The following is a 22,147-nucleotide window of genomic DNA, read 5'->3' as shown; positions in this document are numbered from 1 at the left end:
TACTGTAATGTCGGTCATGAATGGACATATGTATTTTTTTTTATGTGGTACTTGATGCAAAAGGTTTGAGAACCACTGCTCTGAAAGGTAAACATGGTATATATGAACAGTAGTCCGTTGTAGTGCATTATTTACTGTTTCAATTAGGGCACGTAGCCTGAGGAAAATCGCTTCATCATATTCAGAAATGGTTATCATAAATGGTTGGCTTTTTTGTTTTTTGGTTAAAATCCAGTACAGTTTATTTGTTAAGTACGGTTCAGTTGTATTTAACTTTTTAAGTTCAATGCATTTGCTTTCAGTATATGCTTTAAGAATTATTACCAATTGATGTCAAGGTGCTCTGCAGGAGTGAAGGTGGAGGAGTGAGCTGATGGATAGTTTGCTTGTGTGGAGTCATTAATGTTGGATGAGTGGCGCTGCAGGGAAAAAAGGTACACACACACACACACACACAGCACCCACCGTGAAATGAACCTCTAGGTAATAAACTCTTATTTCACATGATTAGGCCAAATTGCTTGTACTTCGTCTCCCATTGTAGCCAATCATTCTGATCACCCTGTTATAGCACGCCCCCATCAGCCGTGACCGGATTGTACCAACCCAGCCAGGATACAGTGGGGGTGGGGGTTCCTCTGCATCATCCCCACAAAACAAAAACAAAAAACTCTTTGCATTGTATAATCCGGTGAAACGGTGTGAAACCACATGAAGCTTGTTTTTTGTTTTTCATCCCCATCAAACCCCTTCTATGCTCTCTGCTTTTGCAGCATGTGCACGAACGCTTTTGGTACGCTCCTCGCCTCCCTTCCACTCAGAACAAAGCCATGGGGGGGGAGAGAGGGAGAGGGAGAAAGAGAGCGCGGAGGGAAGAAATGTCTCACTGACTGTCGTCTGGACGACCAGCGGCGAAGAGAAGAGAGCAGTGAGAGACGGGAGTGCAAAACAAAAGAAAAACAGATGATTTTTATTGGTTGAATTTTAATGTGCGCTTATGACAATAAGCGTCACCTTTTAGGAACAGCAGGAGGGGATGATACTGCAAGGCACACGTTGCAAGTAGACCCCAGAAGGCCTGAGTGGACCCCCACCTGAGACCCTCCTCTCACCAGCCTCAGGTAAGTGCTGCATGACTAACACTGTACAGTACTAAGTGCTTTTTGCATCAGGGACATTGTGGCTTGACATTAGGCGATTTCATACTTGCTCCCTTGAAACAAAGCTTGTTATATGAGAATTAGTTACCCTGAGTGGATGTCGGCACAACACTGAAATGCAGAGGAGTACAAATGGGTGTAAGTGAAGGGAGCTAAAGGTCATGAGCGTTGTCGAAGGCTCTCGGCGTGGCCTCTCACTTTATTCTTTTATATTGCCTATGGGCCACATACTGCCCGTTCCGTTCTTTAATTCGCCCTGTAATATTTGTTGTATTAATGTAGCTGTTTTTTCGTCTTCAAATATGTTAGTTAAAATGTATTGATTCATTTTTTTATGCACAGTGGCACCTTGACTTAAGAGTGTAATTCTTTCCTTGAACATCAATACTTATACCTTAAATCAGGGGTGTCAAACCCATTTTTGTCACGGGCCACATTGTAGTTACGGTTTCCCTCAGAGGGCCCTTATGACTGTGAAACCATAAAAAAAATCTTTAATCACCTGATAATTTTTTTTTTTGGTGTGTCCTGTTCGGCTGTAACAGCCTAACAGCCGAATCACCACCTCATATTATTACACCCGAAATGTATAAACTAATTTTGGAATCAGAAATCAAGGGTAATGGGTTTTTCAACTATTGTTCATATTTGGTAACACAAAAATGCTTGCAATATCTCAATGTTATTTACAAAATATGCCAATTTGAAATCTTGCTTACAGATTTTAACAAGAATCATGGAAGTTGACACATGATTTGCCTTCGCGGGCCACATAAAATGATGTGGCGGACCGGATCTGGCCCCCGAGCCTTGAGTTTGACACCTGTGCCTTAAATCATCTCTCTATTTATATGAAATGCCATTAATCCGTTTCAGCCTCATTGAAAACTAAATTTTTCGTAATGTGCTGTTAATAAGAAAATTATAAGGACTATCACTTTAAAAAAATGGATGGATAAACGTACAGTGCTGTCTATATATTTATATTTGTATTTCTGATTTTAAATTTTGTTTAGAATTTTTGTCAATGTTAATTCTACGTATAGTTGTTCATACATGCAAATCAGTCGCCTTTGGACGTAATTCGCTGCTTTGAACTCAAAATAGGCCATTTATGTAAATCGTATAGAGCCGATGAGTTTTTCCTGGGGGGGTCACCGTCAGTGATGTCATAGGCTGTTTTATACTCCTTGAACACTGGGAGCTAGATCCATTCCACACAATCACCATCAACACACACATGTAATTGTGAATATTGCTCCGCGGCGGACTAATATGCAGCCTCAGGTTCCGCCTGTGCCCTCAAAGTCACAGGAGTTGACGTGACCAGAAAAAAACATTCGCCGCTTCTGCTGTTAATAAGTCACTGTGCTTTTACTCCATTACAATGATCTAAATGCCGCTCGCTACTTTTCTTTATCAATGATTGCTTCTTTATCACCTAACCTACAATTCCATTGCAACATGCTGCCAATTTTTTTTTGTCTTGAGTTTGTTGTCACATTTCTGTCGGGCCAATTATATATTACTCGTGCACTCACAGTAGTAGTCTCGCCACGCTGCACTATTTGCATATCCGTTGTTGACCAATGCTGGCCACTCATGCCAGAGTAGCATCTGCACCACTTGCACACCGACCGAGGAGTATCTGCAACATTTGCACAATCAATATTGTCCCGGATTATCGCACTGCTCACTAGTCTCGGCGCCCTTTGCACAATGGTCATTGCACCGGACTAGTGCTATATTAGTCATTCAAACTGCTGTAAGTGCTAGAGGACTCTGCATATTTTGCAAAATTGTAAAAAAATAAATAAATAAATTGTACCGACATTACCAGATATCTAGCAACCCTTTACTGCTCAGTGACTGTTTTTTTTTTGTCAATGTCTTTATGTCTCAAAAGTGTTCTCTGTCAATTGACTGTCTGTTGTCGTACTAGAGCGGCTCCAACTATCCATCCATTTTCTGAGCCGCTTCTCCTCACTAGGGTCGTGGGCACGCTGGAACCTATCCCAGCTATATTCGGGCAGGAGGCGGGGTACACCCTGAACTGGTTGCCAGCCAATCGCCGGCTCCAACTACTGGAAACAAATTCCTTGTGTGTTTTTTGGACATACTTGGCAAATAAAGATGATTCTGATTATTTCATGCGCGAGACTACGACTTCCGCATCGGCCGGTGTTTGTGTCATCCAATTTAAGCGCTCATGACGTTTAAGTCTAGTTCACCAATCAAACGACACAAGAGTCGCATGACCTCACACAACGTCTTCCATTGGGCTTCCCCACAACAGCTTTCATGCATTGAAGTATTTGTCTGACACTGTCTGCCCAAACGTGGATATTTCAGCTCGCTTATAACTTGAGAAAGCACCGTGCAGTAAATTGCAGATGTTTTTTTTTGTAGTTTTGACTGTGGATACACACACACACACACACACACATGCACAGCAACATCAGAATTTGTACATTCACATTTTATTTTGTATTATTATTTTTATTATTATTATTGATGTTCATGCTGTTGTAAAAAAACAAAATTTAGTTACTCACTATTTACTAAGTACTTGAGTAATAATTTCACTGCGTACTTTTTACTCTTACTCAAGTAATTTTTGGGAGGAAACACACAGGAAAAGCCGGATTTGAGCTCTGGTCCTCAGAACTGTGAGACAGATTTGCTAATCATTCGTCCACTGCGCCACAACTCCATATCTTCATGTGGTATTTTATACTACAATAATAATAATTACGATGATAATAATAATAATAATAACCTCCATGCATAAGTTTTCTTCCGCTTATCCAAAGTCAGGTTGCGGTGGCAGCAGCCTAAGCAGCAGCCACTTTGTCCAGCTCTTCCAGGAGGATCCCGAGGTGTTCCTCCTCTAAGTCCACAAACCACATGTAGACTGGTTGGGCAAACTCCTGTGTACCCTCCAGAATCCTGCCAAGGGCGTCGAGCTTGTCCACTGTTCCATAGCCAGGACGAAAACCACACTGCTCCTCCTGAATCTGGTATTAAACTTCCCGATGGATCTTCCTCTCCAGCACAACTAGACTTTACCAGGGAGACTGAAAAGTGTGAACCCCCTGTAGTTGGAACACGCCGTCCGATCCTCTTTCTTGGAAAGGGGACCGCCGCCTCAGTCTGCTAATCCAGAGGCAATCTCCCCAATGACCACGCAATGTTGCATAAGTGTGTCAACCAGGACAGCCCTACAACACCCAGAGCCTTTAGGAACTCTGGGCGGATCTCATTCATCCCAGGAGACCTGCCACCGAGGAGCTTTTTAACCATCTTGGTGATTTCAACCCCAGAGATAGGAGAACCTGCCTCAGAGTCCTCACACTCTGCTTTCTCATCGGAAGGTGTGTCGGTGGAGTTGAGGTCTTTGACATATTTTGCCCACCGACTCACGACGTCACGAGTCAAGGTCAGCAAGTCTCGTCTTTCTCATGAGTAAAAATGTGCTCATGCCCAGCTACCTCGTATAATGTGCATTGAAGACATGACTATTTGCATAAACCGAGGCATCAGAGCACAAATGAGTTTTTCATCCTAACCTGCACAGCTTGTAAATGAACTTTGTGTTGCTAATGTGTGCTGAAAAAAATTGAAGTGTTGAACAGTGATGGCAGCAATTTAAACATGCACTTGGCTTTGCAGACCTCCTCGCCCCCTGCCTTTGTATTGTCAGCCGTTTTAGAGCATTTTGACTGATCTGTCAAGACCAAAAGAGAGTCATCTCTCTTCTTTAACCAGAAAAAAAAACTTTATCTCATTACGTTCCTTAGTGATCAGCAATAGAGCATGGTTGGTTTCACCAAAACACCGTTTTCTGGACAAAAAGCAGAGAAAACAATGCTTTTGTGCGTGTGTGAAAAGAACCATGCCAAGCAGAGAAGTGATTTTGAATTTTTTTTCTATCCCTCATAATATGACAAGCTGAGATTCCCTGTCTAAACCTTATCTTCTACTCAAAAGCTGTGTTGTCTCAAATCCAAATCGTTGTAATGCCACCATCTACAGATATCTGTTCGTTAATTTTACAGACAAGCTCGGCAAGAGCCTCTTCTATGCCTACCGTTTGAAAAACGTGCTGGATGACTTGGTCGGTGGCAGTAAAGAGCTGGATTCCAGTTGACAGCAATGAATGAAGTAATGAAATTTTTATGATTGGGAACAAAAGGGAATGTGTTTGTTTCCACCGTCCAGAACAATTGGAGGGTGCCTAAATTTTTCTTTCAATAGGATGAGCAGAGAACAGATAAAATGTGTGCTCGCTGGTCTTGTTCCCACTTAGAATCCAAAACTGGCTTGTGTTTAAATGAGACAACAGAAAGATGGCAGCTGTCACTCTATTAGTCATAAGTAGAGGAGGGAAAAAAAACTCTTTCCACCCCCCTGCACATCTCCCTGTAACATTCCACTCGCTTATGTCAATAAAGAGACTAGCGAGATGATTGAATTTTCCAGCGTGATGCTCAAACTTTCCCTGCAGGTAATAATGTTTTGTACAAACCGTCAGAGAGGGGGAGAATTAATTCACGCCGCGTGTTCTGCATGCTAAAGAAGAACTCTGCAGAACATGATGAAACAGAACACGGTGGTCTTGCACTACAGTGGACCCCTGCTACTCGTAGGGGATAGGGACCAGGCCAGACCGTGAATAGTGAAAATTCACAGATAATTAAAGCATGTTATAATTGCATTGGGGGGAAAATGTTTTATTTATTTATTTTTTACCCCAAAAAATTCAAGAAAAAAACAAAAACCAAACACTTTTTAAAAACAAACAGTGGAAAAAATGTTGAAATTTCTTGTGGGGGAAAAAAAGTGAAAAAAAAATCTGCAAATACGTGAATCCACAGGTGCCCGACTGAGAGTATGCGGGGGTGCAATGCACTCAAAAAATGTAAGGATATTGGGCTTTCTGTGAAATTTCAGGATGAACCTGAAAGGCACTTTAGGTCAAATGAAGTTCACCTGTAAAGGTTATAGTGCCTTTGGGGCTCATCCTGAAATCTCAACCGAAAGCTGAATATCCCTGACTTTTTGTTTGCAAGTGCATGTTGTTTTCTTACCGAAGTTTCTTTGTCCCTGCCAGACGGCAAGGATGGACGTGGAGGATGAGCCGTTGTTGTTCCACACATGCTCGGAAGGGAGTGACGAAGAGCAGGAAGAGGAAGTGGAGGTGGCAGGGGTTAAAGGATTTAGGCACGGAGTGGTGTGCGGGCCATGGAGGGTTGTGGCCTGGGTCTACACACGGCCCTGGGCCAGCTGGGTGGTCCTAGGGGGCTTTTTCCTCCTGCCTTGCGCCTTGTTTGCCTTTATGCTCCTCTACTGCCCACCTCTGGACATCGACCTCTCCTACAGTGCCTTCGAGGTTCACAGTCACTTCTCCGCCGAGCGTTTTGATGCCCTCGCCATAGCGGTGAAGACCCACCTCGGCTCCTGGGACAGATGGAGAAGAGACTCTGATAGTGGCGAGGCCCTGCGGGAACTACTGATGGAGAAGCTGGTCGCCAACAAGACACGCAACAACGCCTCCAGGACAGCGCCAGGCTTGAACTCAACATCCAGAGGAGATCAAGGGTCATCCTTCCGGAGACGTCGCTTGGCTCCAGACTACTACCTCCAGAGTCAGGCCCTGTGGAGGATCGAGCTGGTCTTTGTCGCTCAAGGAGACGGCGACCGCAACATCTTTACCCCCGAGCGCCTGCGCACTATCCACGACGTGGAGCTTCTCCTCATGAAGCACCCGCACTTCCATCAGTTCTGCTGGAAGCCCATGGAGGTGCTGAGGGACCTCCCTCTAGGGCCGTCATACTGCTCCCCGCCCAGCTCGCTCCTGTCGTACCTCTACCCCAGCGAGCGAGGAGGGAAGATCTACTATGACGGCATGGGTCCAGATCTGGCTGACATACAAGGTGAGCACACAATAGGAAGAGATACCACATGACGCCCCTTTTTCCACTCTACAAAAGACTAAAATAAACACCTACGGTAACATAATCCGCAGTCTCCATTTCGCTGCTGAGGTCTGCTTTCTTGTGGCCAGTAATTTCCTGTTGGGTTAAATTTGTCTCCATACAGAAAGCTATATGCTGAGAAGTAAATACAGGAGACCCTCATTCTCCTCCGTTGTTGTTTGTGAGCTTGTCTTTTTTGACAACTGATGTAGGGCTGAACATAACTGGAATTATTCAATTACAAAACAAAAGCCTAATACAAATCTCTGCCTGGAATGTTTTGCAGGGATAATTTTACTAATGTTACTGTAGTCACACTCACCACTCCGTTTAGAAATAAGTTGGCGCGATGATGGCAAGGCAGGAAGAAAGAATCCATGAGAGACAGAGAATTTCCAAAGTTTGGGATCATTTCACACTTTAAAAAGGAGATTAAATGCAATGTGTCTACTGCAAAGCAGAACTGGCTTACACAACAGCATGTCTACCACAAGGTAACAAAAACATCTAACACTAATATAATAGAATCTTAATCGATGGTATTATCACTTCTAAAAATATTCGATACGTGCAGCCCGAGTTTCCATCATACTTTCAATGAGTCTTGGTTTTTGTAGTTTCCTGCGGCACTATTTGAAGTGGAAAGCTGACTGCCCCAACCCAAAGCGAGTACTGCAGAGCCTATCTTACTTTTCTCCGCAGGTTCGTTGAGTCTGGCCATCACCCACCCTCAGTTCTACTGGTACGTGGATGAGAGCCTCTCCCCCGAGCAGCTCTCCTCCTCCCTCCTGCGAAGCGAAATCCATTTTGGCGCCCCTCTCCCGTCCTACTTCTCCGTGCAGGACCGAGCCGACGAGCAGAGAAGCCACTTCAAGAACTTTGTGGTTCAGTATGCAGAAATCCTGGCCAAGCAGTCCACCAGGTCAGGCGAAGTCTTGTCTTTGGGATAGTAGTTGCACAAGTAGTCCTTCCTCTCACGCTTGTCTTGTTGGTGTCAGCCAGGTGAAGGTTCTCTACGGGGGAACGGAGCTGTTTGACCATGAAGTGAGACACACCTTCAGGAATGACATGATGCTGGCAGTCATCAGCGGAATCTGCATTACGTTGCTGGTCTACGTCCTGACCTCCTTCTCTGGTATCATTCATAGTCACGGTGATATAGCAAACAGTTTGTGGTAGGGCTGGGCAATTAATTGATTTTACCCATTAATTCGAGTTTATTTGTTTGAATTTTTTTTTAAATGTATTTATTAATTTATTTTTAAGGAGCATTAATTCGAGTTTATTTGTTTGAATTTTTAATTTTTATTTTTTTAAGGAGCTTCCATAGTTCAAAGTGTGTACGCCTTTGATGTACACTGCTTCCACTAAAGACAGAGCTGCGAAAAAAGAGGAGCCAGTTTACAAAAGCACAGTCAGCGATTTGGTGGCTATATTTAGCGCATTTTCCGACCCCTCTAGCGACTATTTAAACAAAAAAAAAGCGACAAGTGAGTTAAAATCCCGCTAAGAAACAGACAACAGGAGTGGAATCATTTTCTTATACAGTGTCTGTCTGCCAAAAAAAAGAAGCCCAATGGAAGGCAATCACAGAGTGAGTCAAGCTGAATGTTTCCAATAATTCCATTCAGAGTATATGTTTGAAAAGCAGTGATTCATCCTCATATTTTAAACTTTTGACCCAAGGCATGTGCTTCCAAGCTGCAAATATTTACCGTGATTACCTTTCCTCACCTGTACAACGCTAAATGAGAAAAGAGCCTGAGACAGCTGGAGGGGAATTAGTGTTTCTGTTTGAAATCAGACACATGGACCAGCCAAGCCATGCAGTGTGATGGCTCACTTTATTAAAGTAAAGAAACAAATATTTATTTGCTTTATTTCTGTGGAAGTTGATGCTGGGGGGAAAAAAGCGCTTTAAACTTTGTTTGGTATCAAGAGAAATTAGGCAAATTCTACAAGGAGAAACAACAGAAACAGGGTCTGACATTAAGCCTTTTTTGTGGGGCCACCATGAGCCAATTTGTGCAGTCCCTGTCAGGATGGATCCATCCATCCATTTTCTGAGCATTTTCTATCCCAGCTGTCATCGGGCAAGAGGCGGGGTACACCCTGAACTGGTTGCCAGCCAATCACCGTGCCGCCCTGGCCCCGTATATTCATGATAAAAAATGAAATGTAATGAAATTATAAATTGTTTTTTCCGCATAGATTTAGCCTGGATAATTTTACTTGGAGTGGGTTGCTGCAATAGCCTTGACAGTAAAAATTATTTGCATAATATATCTAGGGGTGTATCCTTATTCTGGCTAATGATCAAGGATTTTTAACCTAACATGCACAGTGTGGTAAAATGGCTTGATCAATTTTAAGTGGTTAAAACTCAAAATATTTGAGCTAAAAAGGAAGAATGTGTTGATATCAGTAATTTGTACTGACCTGGTAGGGGTAAAAAAGAACAATTTAAAATTATGGAACATGGAAATGTATTTAGGTTTACTTATGGTTTGACAGAAGGTATTTTTTTTCCAAGAGTAAGCAATTATTTTCACATTATCTGTAAAGAAACAAATATTTACCGTGCATTATTTCTGTAAATCTTGCTGGGAATTTTTTTTTTCCCGAAGTTTGTTTGGTATCAGGAGAAATAAAGCAGATTCCCGAATGGAAAAAAAAAAAAAAACAATGTCATTAGCTATTTTTGTACGTAAAGGAAAAAAATCTATTGGATTCTGAAATGTAACTTTTGTGAGTAAGAAAATAACAACAAAAGCCATATTCCCGAGCTCAAGTACACATGATTGTATCTATAGCATGGTGTGTGATTGTTTGTTGCTCTCTCTTCTCCGTAGCATTTCTGACATTCTTCGGGCTGGCCAGCATTGGGCTGAGTTGCCTGATGGCTCTTTTCTTGTACCACGTCGTGTTCGGCGTGAGGTACCTCGGCATTCTCAACGGAGTGGCGGCCTTCGTCATTATCGGAATCGGTACGGGAAACAAACGCAATTCAGGACTCGCTGGGGAAAATGATAGCCTATAATTTTCTTTGCTTCTTCGCTCAGGGGTGGATGATGTGTTTGTGTTCATCAGCACCTTCAGACAGGCGACCCATCTTCGTCAACCGCAGCAGCGTATGGTCTACACCGTCAAGACAGCCGGCCGAGCCACTTTCCTCACCTCCTTCACCACGGCGGCCGCCTACGCTGCCAACGCCTTCTCCAAGGTAATCATAGCAGACTCATCCGATTCTGGTTGTTCCGTGCATGACTAGAAAGTGCCTCGCTCAGCAGTCATTTCCGCAAAGTGAACATTTCAAGCTTCTTTACACAGATCCCAGCTGTGCACGATTTCGGCCTATTCATGGCCCTCATTGTCAGCTGCTGCTGGGTTTGGGTTTGCGTGCTGATGCCGGCCGCCTTGTGTATCTGGACGCGGCGTGTGGAGCCTCATGAACCCGCTGGGTTTCACTGGTGAGACAGTTGTTATTGTGCAAAAACAAAACGGCAAAATGTTTTTCATGTGTCACATGTCCACTCAGAGGCGTACAAGGAGACCTGAGTCTAATTAGTCATCTATTTCTTTTCTTTTCTCTAAATGTGTTTATCGTTTTCACGAAGACGCACATAGTTATTATTGTTAATATAACTCCTAATAGTATGACTTCGATGTACATGTTAAATTTGTTACGTGTCCATGCTCATTTTTGTAACGTATTCTTTATAAGAAAAATAGCACTCTACAGTATCGTACTAGAATGTAAAGACTTCAACAGTTTGTGCATCATGATAATTCAATGGGCATTGTGCTGCTTTTTCGCGTGTGCATGTCTTGGCCACCAGGGGACAGTATAAACATAGTTGGATGACACGATGAGGAAGTATAGAAGACCGTTGCAACTGAATCACAGTATAGAAGACCGTTGCAACTGAATCACAATAATATTAAGTCATTTTTTGCAGAGGATAAAGAATATACTGTTTGTCTTGAAGTGTCGTGTCTGCATGTGTTGCTACTGCTTGTGCTCCAATAAGTCATTTTAAGTTATTATAATTACCACAACATCGATGCTAGTTTCCTTAGCCTGTCTATATTGTTTTGCATTGCGTGTTAGGATTAAGCTAGTGGACTTTCATAAGACAAAGTTCATGCGGTTTGGTTAAATACACAACACATTATTCTCGTTGTTTTACACGTAGTTTTAAAGTAAACTTGAACTGGGAGTGGCAATAAACCGCTTAAAGCAAGCTCTTGGCCTCTTTTTTGGAAGACATGTTTACTATCTATCAAACTGCTGCTATTGTGTAATTCGCTACCGCCAGCTAACGCTAGTAACTAAAATTTTTTGCTCACAAGTCGCAACGCAAGACAAAAAATCGGCCAAGTGACGGCTCGTATCTTGAAACACTTGTAAATTGGGTCACTCTTAAATCGAGGTACCACTTCACTATTATTGTGATAATACAGTTAATTATTGATGTACCATTAGTGTGCATCGTTATTTTTTCCAATGTGTGCAAGTCAATTATCCCCCTTCTCTCCATCATCTACGTTGCTTACAATACAAATTATATACAAATTTTTCATATAAATTCACATGTGCTCGTTTATTTGTCTGTATCACTGTAATCTTTAAAAACAAGACAAAAAAGAGTTGTGCTTATGCCTGCTGCGCAACAGCCAGCCGGAGATCTAATGCCTTCAGCTGTCCCTCACCCTAAACCGCCTCTTCCCTCACAAGCTGCAAGTCGTTTCGGGGCCTATCATCAAGCCACGGCCCTCTGTCGGATGAGGATGACGACGTGGCCCTGCTTTCAGTGGAGATGGAGCAAGGTGAGATTGTTATCTGGAATGAGGCTTGTAAAGGCGCATGCGTCCGCAATTCCCTTAGTTTTATCTGTCTCGAGCCAGACCCCCTCGAGGCGGACGGGGACGCGGGCATTCTGTCCCTGTCATTTGAGACACCGTTGAACCCTGCGGGGGACCAGCACCAAGGCGTGGTCAGCGCAAAGCTTCAGTGGGCCCTCAAGCATTTAGTGGTCCAACCAGCTGTGGACAGGAGGAAAACTATTCTAGGTAAGGCAATCACAGCACATTTATCCGTACATTGCAAAAGCAATGATTTAGCCATATGTTGGAAACCTTTGACCTGAGTTATGTGAAGTCTTTTTTTTTTTTATTATTATTTTTTTTATTTTATTTTATTTTTGGAACTCACTTTTGATTAGATTTTGTAAAACTAATGTAAAACGTTGCATAATCAGCGTGTAGCAACAATTACGATCTTTCATTTCAAAGTGAACATTTAGCAGGTAAACAAACCAATAAAATCATGAAATGATACACATCAATACAAACAAATGCATGTACACTAATATTTGCACATACATATTCTGATTCATGTTCATTGCCTTCTTTCTCTTAAACTATGTATTTGAAAGTAAAATCTGGTCAAGCGGTGTTAACCCAATTTCCCAACAACAGAACTTTTTTCATTCTCTGATTGACGTATGGTATATTACATTCTTCGTTTTGTAAAAAGTATTTTTAGTTCTTAATAAATGTCCAGGTGCGGTTGATGAAGCGCAATAGACCCTTAGAACTTGAATGCTATTGTAATCGAGCATCTTGTAATCCGACGTAAAAATGTAAGTCAAACAAAGGTCCAGAATCAGAAATAAATGGGCTGGAAAGTGAAAACAAATCAGCTTTGTGGTAGTTAACCTGAGAGGACCACAAAGATAGGTTGCCTACCAATTTTCTATTGATTTGTGTAATATTGGTTATCATGTCTGCCTCACAGGTCTGAGGTTCAGGGTTTGAACTTCCTGTGTGAAGTTTTTCCTCCCACATTCTAAAATCATGCATGGTAATTTCACTAAACGCACACTAAATTGCCCAAAGTTGTGAATGTGAGTGCGAATAGTTTTTTTTCCTATATGTGCCCTGATATATGTATCAATGTAGAAAAATGACGGTGCTTTTCGTATAGACATGCAGACTGATTCGGATAAGAAGGGTGAAGAACAAATGAGACTAAATTGCATTAATGTGATTTCATCATGAAAAAAACCCTGTGCATGTGTACTACTTGAGGGCTTCTTCAAGTCTGTCTGTCCACTGGTGTGCCATCAGATCAAATCTATTGTTCACTGTGACTGTCACCCCAGGTGTCTTCCTCGTGGTTTTGCTCGCATCTGCCGGTTGTTGCTGTCTGCTGAGGCCAGCCTCCCACGCCCCCTTACTGTTCCGCCAGGACACAAACCTCCAGACTCTTCTGGCTCTCAGGAGCAACCTCAGCGGTCAAGGGATCTCCTGCCCCATGTGCTCAGGTGAGGCCGGGCCGCATCAGGTGACATCAACATGGAACGGCCGATCCTGAAAGTTCTTTGTAAAATAAATACATTTTTAAAAATGTAAAAAAAAAAAAAAAAAAAAAAAAAGCATTACGTCTCCTTCAGGTGTGTTCATGGAGAAGCCGCACTCTTTGTACAGTCACAGCCCCTCATTGACATTCCGGATGTCTACACATCAGCAAACCCGCAGCACAGCAGCAACTTCTGCTGCACCTCTAAACACAGCAGCACAAAACTCAAGCATCAACCAAACGGGTAACTGGACGTACCAACCTATCGATAAAGTGAAGCAATCTGTGCTGATGCATCACTGCACTCATTTTATTTTTGTAGGCTTTTTGCTCACAGTGTTTATATCAAAGTTGGTGCTTAGAAGCTCGACCAGCGTTTACCGCTTCTCCCTGAACGCCAGTACTCCTTCCCCGTGGACGCTGTGCAGCACTGAGCATGAGCAAGTGTCCTCGTTTCAGGTAAGTAAAATTCAGGCTTTTTGTTTTTTTTGTGTTTTTTTTAAAGAATACAGTGGCCCCATGCTATTTGAAGGGTAGAGGGACCAGGCTGATTATTTATATAATATAAATCCCCAAAAACTTTGACAAAGCTGGGGTGTGTTTTTGGGGTTGGTTCCCTCCAAAAAAGAAAAACAAATTGAATTCCCACAGCTCTGCACAGCCGCTCTCCGTGTTTGTGTCTTTTAATGCAAAATGTCTGACTATTAATTGTACATGGACAGGCCTTTATTCATCCGTGGCGCAACTACACGAGAAGAATGACCGTGTGCGTTTCCCACGACTACTACCCGTACCCCAGCTGGATGATCACGTCTGGATCGTGCGACCGTCGCCACAGCTGGTTGCCTGAGTTTTCCTTTTATGTGGCGGCATCAGCCCAACAGCGCAGCAGGTGAACACACAGAACGGTTCACAAAAGCACGCCCGCCAAAGTACAGCTCAGTTGTATTTCCCTAATTAGTACAATACATTTAAATGTAATCTTTAAGAACAGTTTGTTTTTCAAACTTTGATAACTCAGGAAGCTGCACTTTGCCCAGCACAAACTGAGGCCACATCCCACTCGAGTGTGTGTGAGCCCGCCTGGCTGCGGCATCAGCAGCATGCCTGACGGACCCGCACGGGGAACCTTTTACACTCCTCTTCCCAGAGGTCAGTTAGAGTGGGGCACCATTGGCACGCAGTGAGGTGTTCCTGTGAAGATTTCTTCTCTGCTTTCGTTCAAGATTCCACCCCTGATGGCCCAATGAAAGCGTCCACGATGTTTGGCTTCAACCCGTGCGCGGGTGGCGCCTGCGGCCGGCCGGCCGTGCGCCCTCTGGTCGATACGGGCGCAATGGTCTTTGTCGTCTTTGGCATCTTGGGAGTTAATCGGACGGAGCGCAGAGACAATCACGTTATCGGAGACATTGTGAGGCTCCTGCAAGCGTCCTTGTCGCATATTTAATAACTGAATTCTGTGAGGCTTGTCTTTATTTCTCCCAACAGGGTAGTGTCATATTGGATCCAGACTTTGACATTTTCAAGGAAATGGGACATCTTTGCAAGATTTGCAAAGCTGTCAGTGCAAATAAACAACTCGTGAAGCCCGGAGGAGCGCAGTGCCTGCCTTCAGGTAACGTCCGACCACAAATTGTTTGCGTGATTAGTTGAAAAACATTGACGGAGAATAGGCCGTGTCCTTAGGGGCATTAGATTATCTTTGGGAGTACTTTAAAGCGATGACACCACGTCTTCTTTTTTTTTCCTTTTCTTTTCCGTGATGTGTACTCTTGCATAACGTACATAAATATGTATACATACTAGGCATACACTCACATATACATCTTGTGCGTTCATACACACACAAAAACACACCCCACTTAAAACAATATGACAAAACCCCTTAAATTGGATTACAAAATGCGCATTGTTGTTTGTCTGGTCCTTTTTGTTGCGCAGGCGTTGTAATAATAAGGCAAGCAAAAAAACCAAAGAAATAGTAAAACATCCTTCATGCGTGTTGTTGTGTTTTTGTAATAAGGTAATAAGCTGTCCTCCGTTCTGCCTCTGCTGCATCCGGAATGTCACGGTCTCCCGGAGCCCAACCTGCTCCCGGGCCAGCTCTCCCACGGAGCGGCGGGAACGCGTGCGGGGAAGGTCCGATGGCTCTCTATGGCCTTTGAGTCTGTGAGTCGCCTCCACGCCTCGCCGCGTTTGGAGCTTGGCAATCGCCGTTCATTCCCGTGTCCTCTGGTTCCAGACCACGTACAAGGGAAAATCCTCCTTCCGGACGTACTCCGACTTCCTCCGGTGGGAGACGTTCATCCAGGAGCAACTCTCCGCTCTCCCGCGCTCGTCGGCCTTAAGACGAGGCTTCCAGACCTGCGAGCACTGGAAGCAGATCTTCATGGAGATCATAGGTGTGTGTGTGTATGTTTAGGTTTGTGCACGTGTGTGTTTAAGTGTATCTGTGTGTGTGTGTGTTAGTAGTTGTTTCTGTTTAGGGAGGTGCGTGTGTGTGTCGATGTGTTGTGTGCATATTTGTGTGTGTGTAGCTAGATAGTTTGGTGTGTGTGCGTGCGTGTTTGCGTGAGGCGAGGCAACTTAATCCGTGCGCTGTAGGAGTGGAGAGCGCCCTCTGGAGTCTGCTGCTGTCCCTGGCGATCTGCGTGGCGGCCGTCTCTATTTTTACCGCTCATATTTTTCTACTGCTTCCCGTGCTCATCACCATCCTCGGTACAGTAACTAACCTTTTCGAGAGATGAAAGATCCTCAGGCCTGTTTATCGGAAATGAATGGTGCCAATGTGGTCTTTTATCAGGAGTGATCTGTGCGGTGGGGGCGGTCATGTACTGGTTGGGCTGGGAGCTCGGAGCGGTGGAGGCCATTTCTCTGTCCATCCTGGTGGGATCTTCAGTGGATTACTGTCTGCACCTGGTGGAAGGATACGTGCTGGCCGGGGCCACGGCGCGCTCTACTGCACAACTCTGCTCCGTAAGCTTGCCTCATTTCGCTTTCTTTATGCTTGTGCCTACGCTACCTCCCACTTCATTCATCAGACCCCTCTACTTATCATCCAGCCATCGGTCTAGTTTTCCAAATTACCTACAGTACATACAATACCACCACTGTTTCCAACATACAGTGCCTACCTATCAAGTTACCATCCATCCACAAATAATCTTTAGTTGCAGCCCTAGAAATAATCACTGAGGTTCTCAGACATGGGATAGTAATTCCCGAAAGGTAGTAAAAGGTACAATGTCTTGTCGCGAGCTCTCTGTTTGTGCTGTGCTCTTCGTGCCTTTGAAGGCGCGGGTTAGATGTCGTATGGAACCAAGCCCAAAACAAGAGGAGCACCATGTGGTCTTCATTTTGCGTTTTGTTGGCAGGAGGCTGCGGCTGCGAGGCAGACGCGCAGCGTGGCGGCGGTCGACCATGTGGGCGTTGCCATAGTGTCCAGCGCCGTTACCACGGTGATCTCCACGGTCCCCCTTTTCTTCTGCGTCATCGTGCCTTTCGCTAAGTTCGGCCAGATCGTGGCCATTAACACCACCGTCTCCATTTTGTTCACCCTGACCGTGACCGTGGCCACGTTGGCCAGCGCGGCGCCCGCCGACTTCGAGCGGACCCCCGGCGGCGCGCTGAAGGCCGCCGCGGCCGCGCTTACACTGGCGGCTGCGGGGGGAGCCGTTTGGTGGGCGGGAGGCCGCGCGGGGTTGTCGGCGGCCGGGCTCTCCGTCGGCGCGTAGTCGGGATGATGATGTAAGGCAATTATTCTCAAAGTGAGAAGAATCGCTGCCTCAGTGCAGTTCAGTTATTTTGAACTTTTTTGTACAATAAATTTCCAATTTTTTTTTTTTTTTTTAAAAAAAGGTTTCATTTACGTCCAGTTTTTAACTTATGGGTAATACATTTTAAATAAATCAATGAAACTGCTTTCTGTTCCAGTGGTTTACGATAATGTTAAATATACCTTTTAGGAATAAAAACCTCTGCCTTGTTTTTTTGATGACTACATAGACCTATTACACTACTATATTGTATGATGCTGGTATTGGGAGGGCTAAAATTTTTTGGGGTGTAAACTCTTCGAAAACAACTGTAGTTTGGTCTCACAGTGAGTGTTAAAGATGTCATTTTCAAGTACAGGTGCAAAAAAACTAAACATGTTTTTTTTGGTGTTTTTTTTATTAAAGCTGCTGATAAAACAAACAAAAAAAAATATGTTCTATTTTGGCTGTGTGAGTTGGGCACGATTTAAGGTTGCAATGGCAACAACAGATTATTTTGTCATTAGCTGTTATTTCAACAAAACATTACTTATTTGAATTACTCGGTCTGCTTAAGATTTTTTTAAATTATTTATTTATTTATTTGATTGGACCAGTACCAACACTGCAGGCCATTGCAACATACATTAAATGTAATTTCATTGAAATTTGAATTCAAATTAAAACATTACCACTGAAGCTCATTGCACCAGACATTTAATCGAATTTAAATGCCTGCATACCACTGCAATTAAGTGCACGATTAATTTTATCTGATTTAATTTAAATGGGAGCACGCACCGCTGCAGCTTTTTGTACCATTCATTTAATTTTTAACTTTATTCTAGTTTGAACAGGTGCGACTACACCACTGCAGCTCATTGCACCATACATTAAATCATATTAAATCTATTTAATTTAATTTAAACGGGAGCACACCACAGCAATTAATTGCTCCATTCATTAAATTAAAGGCATTTAATTTAAACTGGAGCATACAATTACAATTACAATTTATTTATATATATATATATCATACAGTAAAATACATTGTTTGTACTTCAGCGTATTGCACCATACATTAAGTTCAATTTGATTGAATTTCATTCAATGTAATTGAAATAGTAGCATATCAGAGGAGCTCATTGCATCCATAAATGATTAAATTACCACCCAGAACATTAGATAACTTTGAATTTTGTTTCAAATGTTAGTCAAAAAAAAAACTGTAAACTCATTGTTAGTTGGCCTCTGTGAGCTTTCTTGAGATGTACAAGTCATGATTTGCTGTCATCTTTCTATATTTCATGTGACTTTTCTAGCTATACATGTGGTAATGATGTCCTTTTAGTGACTGGATTAAATAAAAAAATAAAAACGAAATCATGAGTTCTTGGCAGTCCTGGGTTCAAATGTGTGATCTAAATGTTTTCGTATGCTCCTCTCACATGTTTTCAGTTTGCACACACACGGGAGAATTGCGTGTGCCCTTGCCTGACCCTTCTTTTCTCACTTATTTCATTCACTTGGCTCTCTTTCAGCAACACCTTGAATGCGAGGCACACTCCAGGTGACATATGGAGGGTAGAGGAGCACGTTAACAAAACGCCTCGGGTCATTTTCTTGGTCAAAAGGTTTCTTTTTGTTGCTGTTACGTAACAAAGCAGAGAGCAGGGACTGGATGTCCTCTGCTGTTATGGTCACATCGTCACTTGAGCCAGCACAAGTGGGACTTGTCGTTTATTTTTCAAGTGGCTCAGATCGTACATGAAATTGTAATGTACTGTCGCCAAGAGCGTTTTCAGGCAAGAGCCAATAGTCTCTGGACACTTCATTAGGTAAGTACAAAGATTTGATTTCTTGCTAGATTGACTGTGAAACACAATATTAGGGTTAGTGAAAAACAACCAAGTGAAGTGGCCAGCAGTTTTAAAACTACGCACTCCTCCCTTTAACGTTAACGTTCAGAAATAGGATGTTCATAGTTTAAATACGTATATAGTGTAGTAATGATGACAAAATGATAAGACATGAAAATGTCTTTTTACTCATCCTGGAATAAATAGTAATAATGAAGTGATTAATAAGAGCAGCACTCGGCAACCAAGCAGATTCATGGCAAAATATTCGAAAAAAATAAATAAATGAACCCTCCCTGTTTACTCAGTCTTCATCACACTTTCCAAAACCTAACATGGATTAGGTTGATTGAAGACACAATTGACCCGAAGTGTGAGTGTGACTGTTTAATTAATGTGCTCTGTGATTGCAGGGTGTATGTGCCTCGCCTCTCTGTTGGCTGGGTTAGGCTCCAGCTCACCTGCGCAACCCTAAAAAGGACAAGCGCTATAGAAAATGGATTGATGGTATGATACATTTTTTGGGGAGATTTTAACTAAGATTAACAAGAAGACAAAAAGAAAATGTTTTTTTTTTTTTAAAGACAAATCATGCTTTTTACCATTTATGATCATATCTAATATTGATCAATTTTGATAAATTGTCGATGAAATTAAATTATTGATTCAATGATCATATGGCTTGAGGTGTGTTTAGTTATCCCATGTTTTTCCTCGTTATTTATGAATGCAACAATTATTGACAAGAGTTAAATGACAAGTATTAAAATGATTTTGGTTTAATATATATACTTGTTTCTAATGGTTTTCATTAAATCCGCTTTTTTGTTTTTTATTATTCCTTCTTGACGTGCCATATGCATTGGCAATGTCTCTAAATTAGAATATGGTGTATAACACAAAACGTTCATTTACAGAGAGAGATATTTCATGGTATTTCTTTTTTATAATTTTGATTTTACCTTGCAGCTAACAAAACCCCAAATTCACATTTAAAAAAAAATATTACATAAAATACTTTTAATATAGAAACTAGGTATGGAGCGGCCTTCTGAAGTTTTATTTTTAATCCATCTCTATAATGTAGGAGTTTCACTTTTTATTGAACATTTGAAATAAGTGAATTCCAATTCATTGAGATGCACCTGTAAAGCTTTGCAGGTTTTGTAATAAGAATTAAGTGGAGAAGAGAACAGCTAGAGCAACATAATATATTCAACAAAGACCAACAGCTATTACATTAGAAGGCAATTCTAGCGCTATAGTATATGTTCCCCATGTACATTATTTATGTAACTGTTATGACAATAAATAAGCAGGCTCATTTGGTTGTTGAGAAATACTTCATTGGAGCAAGAATTTTCTTTTTCTTTTTGCTGGAAAAGTGTAAAACACAGACACATAAGTCATATCTTTATTACCCCACGTCACAGGGCACACACAATGTTCAAGTATGCCCGAGGAACTCAAATGGAGCGACTGGAAAACAATTCAAAATAAAAATAAAAACAGTTTTCGAATAAGAGATAAAATGCATTTAAAAATAAGTGAACTGGCATTGCATTTCACAAAAATCCATAGAAGCTCAATGATTTTGGAACAATTCACTGTAAAGTGCTAACTGGTTCAAGCTGAGGAAAAAAAAAAAAAAAAGCACGTTCCCTTTTGAAGGATCATACACCCACACGCGCATACACACACACTTGACACATCATGGAGGTACAGTAATGACCAACCAGAAGACCATAGACCACATTTCATTGATTAGTCCTTTAATGAGCTTCCTTATGTTCCTTTGTTAATGCTAACAGTGAGAGTGCGGCCGTCGCGTCGCTCGTTACAAATAACGCTGCTGTTGATCCCCGTGTACACTTCTTGCTCTCCCACGACTTGGCCAACACCTCACGTCAAGTCCTTCGTGTGATGATGATGATGAGGAGGGTGCGGCGTGACAAGAGCAGGAATCGATCCGGCTGATGCCTGCCTTTTCCTACGGGTCCTGAGAATCCACTGGTTTCCTTGTTGTGCCATTTGTTAGGAGGCACCTTTAAAAAAAAAAAAAAAAAAAAAAAAATTTAAAAAAAAAAATATATAAAAAAAAAAAAAAAAAAAAACTGAGTGAACCGGGGTGGGAGGGGGTTAAGTCAATAAACTCCCCTCCCAGCCGCCGCTGTCCGCCAAAGCCCAAGTGTAAAAAGGTAAAAACAAGGTGTACTGCAGAATGGCTTTACTCCTCACAGTCTGCGGGGGGAGCTGGAGCCCCTGGGAGCTGAGGTGCGCTTGGTGGTGGTCTTGCGGCTGATCTGTCGCGTCTGATTGCCGTGGGTGGCCGAAGGTTTCCGAGCGCTAGGCGGGAGCCTCCCCTTGGGGCCCCTCCGGGTGGCCCTTTGCCCCGCGCGGCCCCTTGCGGCCCCCGCTCGTCACTTGCGAGAGTGCAGCGTGTCCTGGAACTTGGTGCTGGTGTAGCGCACGTGGAATCCTTTCTTGTTGATGGTGTCGTCCGAGCGGAACTTGATTACAATGGAATCGCCGGCGGAGTAGATCTCCTCAGGAGGCTTTGGGGGGGGAAAAACAGTGAATTTGCTGCTTTTTGACAGCATTTCTAGTAAAAGCTAAAACATAGCTGTTGGTAATCCTATGACCAAATTTTGTCAATTTCATATTTGTTTTTATTTTTCATATTAAATTTCATAAATTTTGTCAATTTCATATTTTTCTGCAAATACTATTTATACTATACACAAATATATACAAATACTATTAAAAAAATCATTTATCATACATAAATCATATTTATTGTAGCCTCATTTTATATACTTTTTTTTTTCAAAATCTGGCAAGTTTGTGTACAGTTTGACCCATGGCTACATGGCTGTTCAAGAGGAACCTTGAAAGAGTCCAAATAACTATCTGTGTTTCTCCCACATTTGCACCAATTCTTGCATAAATATGTCATGTATCTGTGTATTTTTATGGGAAAATGCGTACATTGTTCACAGTGGCGGTCGAAACATTTCTGAGAACTGTGTGC

The 22,147-nt window shown here is 42.5% G+C and overlaps 2 protein-coding genes across 3 annotated transcripts in view; one reads left to right on the top strand and one right to left on the bottom strand.

Annotated features, from left to right (window-relative positions):
- The first annotated feature begins 857 nt into the window (after positions 1–857).
- On the top strand, positions 858–18,602 carry disp3 (dispatched RND transporter family member 3). Its single transcript, XM_061672176.1, has 21 exons — positions 858–1,121; positions 6,274–7,096; positions 7,841–8,060; positions 8,137–8,273; positions 9,991–10,125; positions 10,201–10,361; positions 10,469–10,608; positions 11,877–11,968; positions 12,047–12,211; positions 13,306–13,467; positions 13,597–13,746; positions 13,825–13,961; positions 14,225–14,394; positions 14,524–14,654; positions 14,729–14,913; positions 14,991–15,117; positions 15,526–15,671; positions 15,745–15,904; positions 16,107–16,220; positions 16,306–16,478; positions 16,877–18,602. The coding sequence occupies exons 2-21, from the start codon at positions 6,283–6,285 to the stop codon at positions 17,234–17,236; spliced, it is 3,879 nt and encodes a 1,292-aa protein (XP_061528160.1). The 5' UTR covers positions 858–1,121; positions 6,274–6,282; the 3' UTR covers positions 17,237–18,602.
- A 1,914-nt stretch (positions 18,603–20,516) lies between these two features.
- The window catches only part of bmp1a (bone morphogenetic protein 1a), a 45,121-nt gene continuing 43,490 nt past the window's right edge, over positions 20,517–22,147 (bottom strand). Inside the window, exons 20-21 of one of the 2 annotated variants that reach the window (XR_009768282.1) lie at positions 21,355–21,671; positions 20,517–21,161 (exon numbers count right to left, since the gene is read on the bottom strand). Coding sequence is in view for 1 of the 2 variants with exons in the window: in XM_061672175.1 (XP_061528159.1) it covers positions 21,537–21,671 (135 nt within the window). In the remaining variant the exon portion in view is untranslated. Of the gene's footprint in view, positions 21,162–21,217; positions 21,672–22,147 lie in introns of those variants that run through there. The other variant, XM_061672175.1, reaches the window with a different exon arrangement.

The sequence above is a fragment of the Phycodurus eques genome, chromosome 3 (assembly GCF_024500275.1).
Source record: "Phycodurus eques isolate BA_2022a chromosome 3, UOR_Pequ_1.1, whole genome shotgun sequence".
In the NCBI taxonomy this organism is placed as follows: Eukaryota; Metazoa; Chordata; class Actinopteri; order Syngnathiformes; family Syngnathidae; genus Phycodurus; species Phycodurus eques.
The sequence above is the reverse complement of the archived record's forward strand: the minus strand, read 5'-3'. Positions and strand labels throughout refer to the sequence as shown.

Bases quoted from the DNA above. Each gene is read 5' to 3' on its own strand.
- disp3 (XM_061672176.1), top strand. From the start codon at position 6,283: ATGGACGTGGAGGATGAGCCGTTGTTGTTCCACACATGCTCGGAAGGG. The intron at 8,274-9,990 runs GTATCATTCATA...TCTTCTCCGTAG, and splicing joins CGTCCTGACCTCCTTCTCTG to CATTTCTGACATTCTTCGGG. The intron at 15,672-15,744 runs GTGAGTCGCCTC...CTCTGGTTCCAG, and splicing joins TCTCTATGGCCTTTGAGTCT to ACCACGTACAAGGGAAAATC.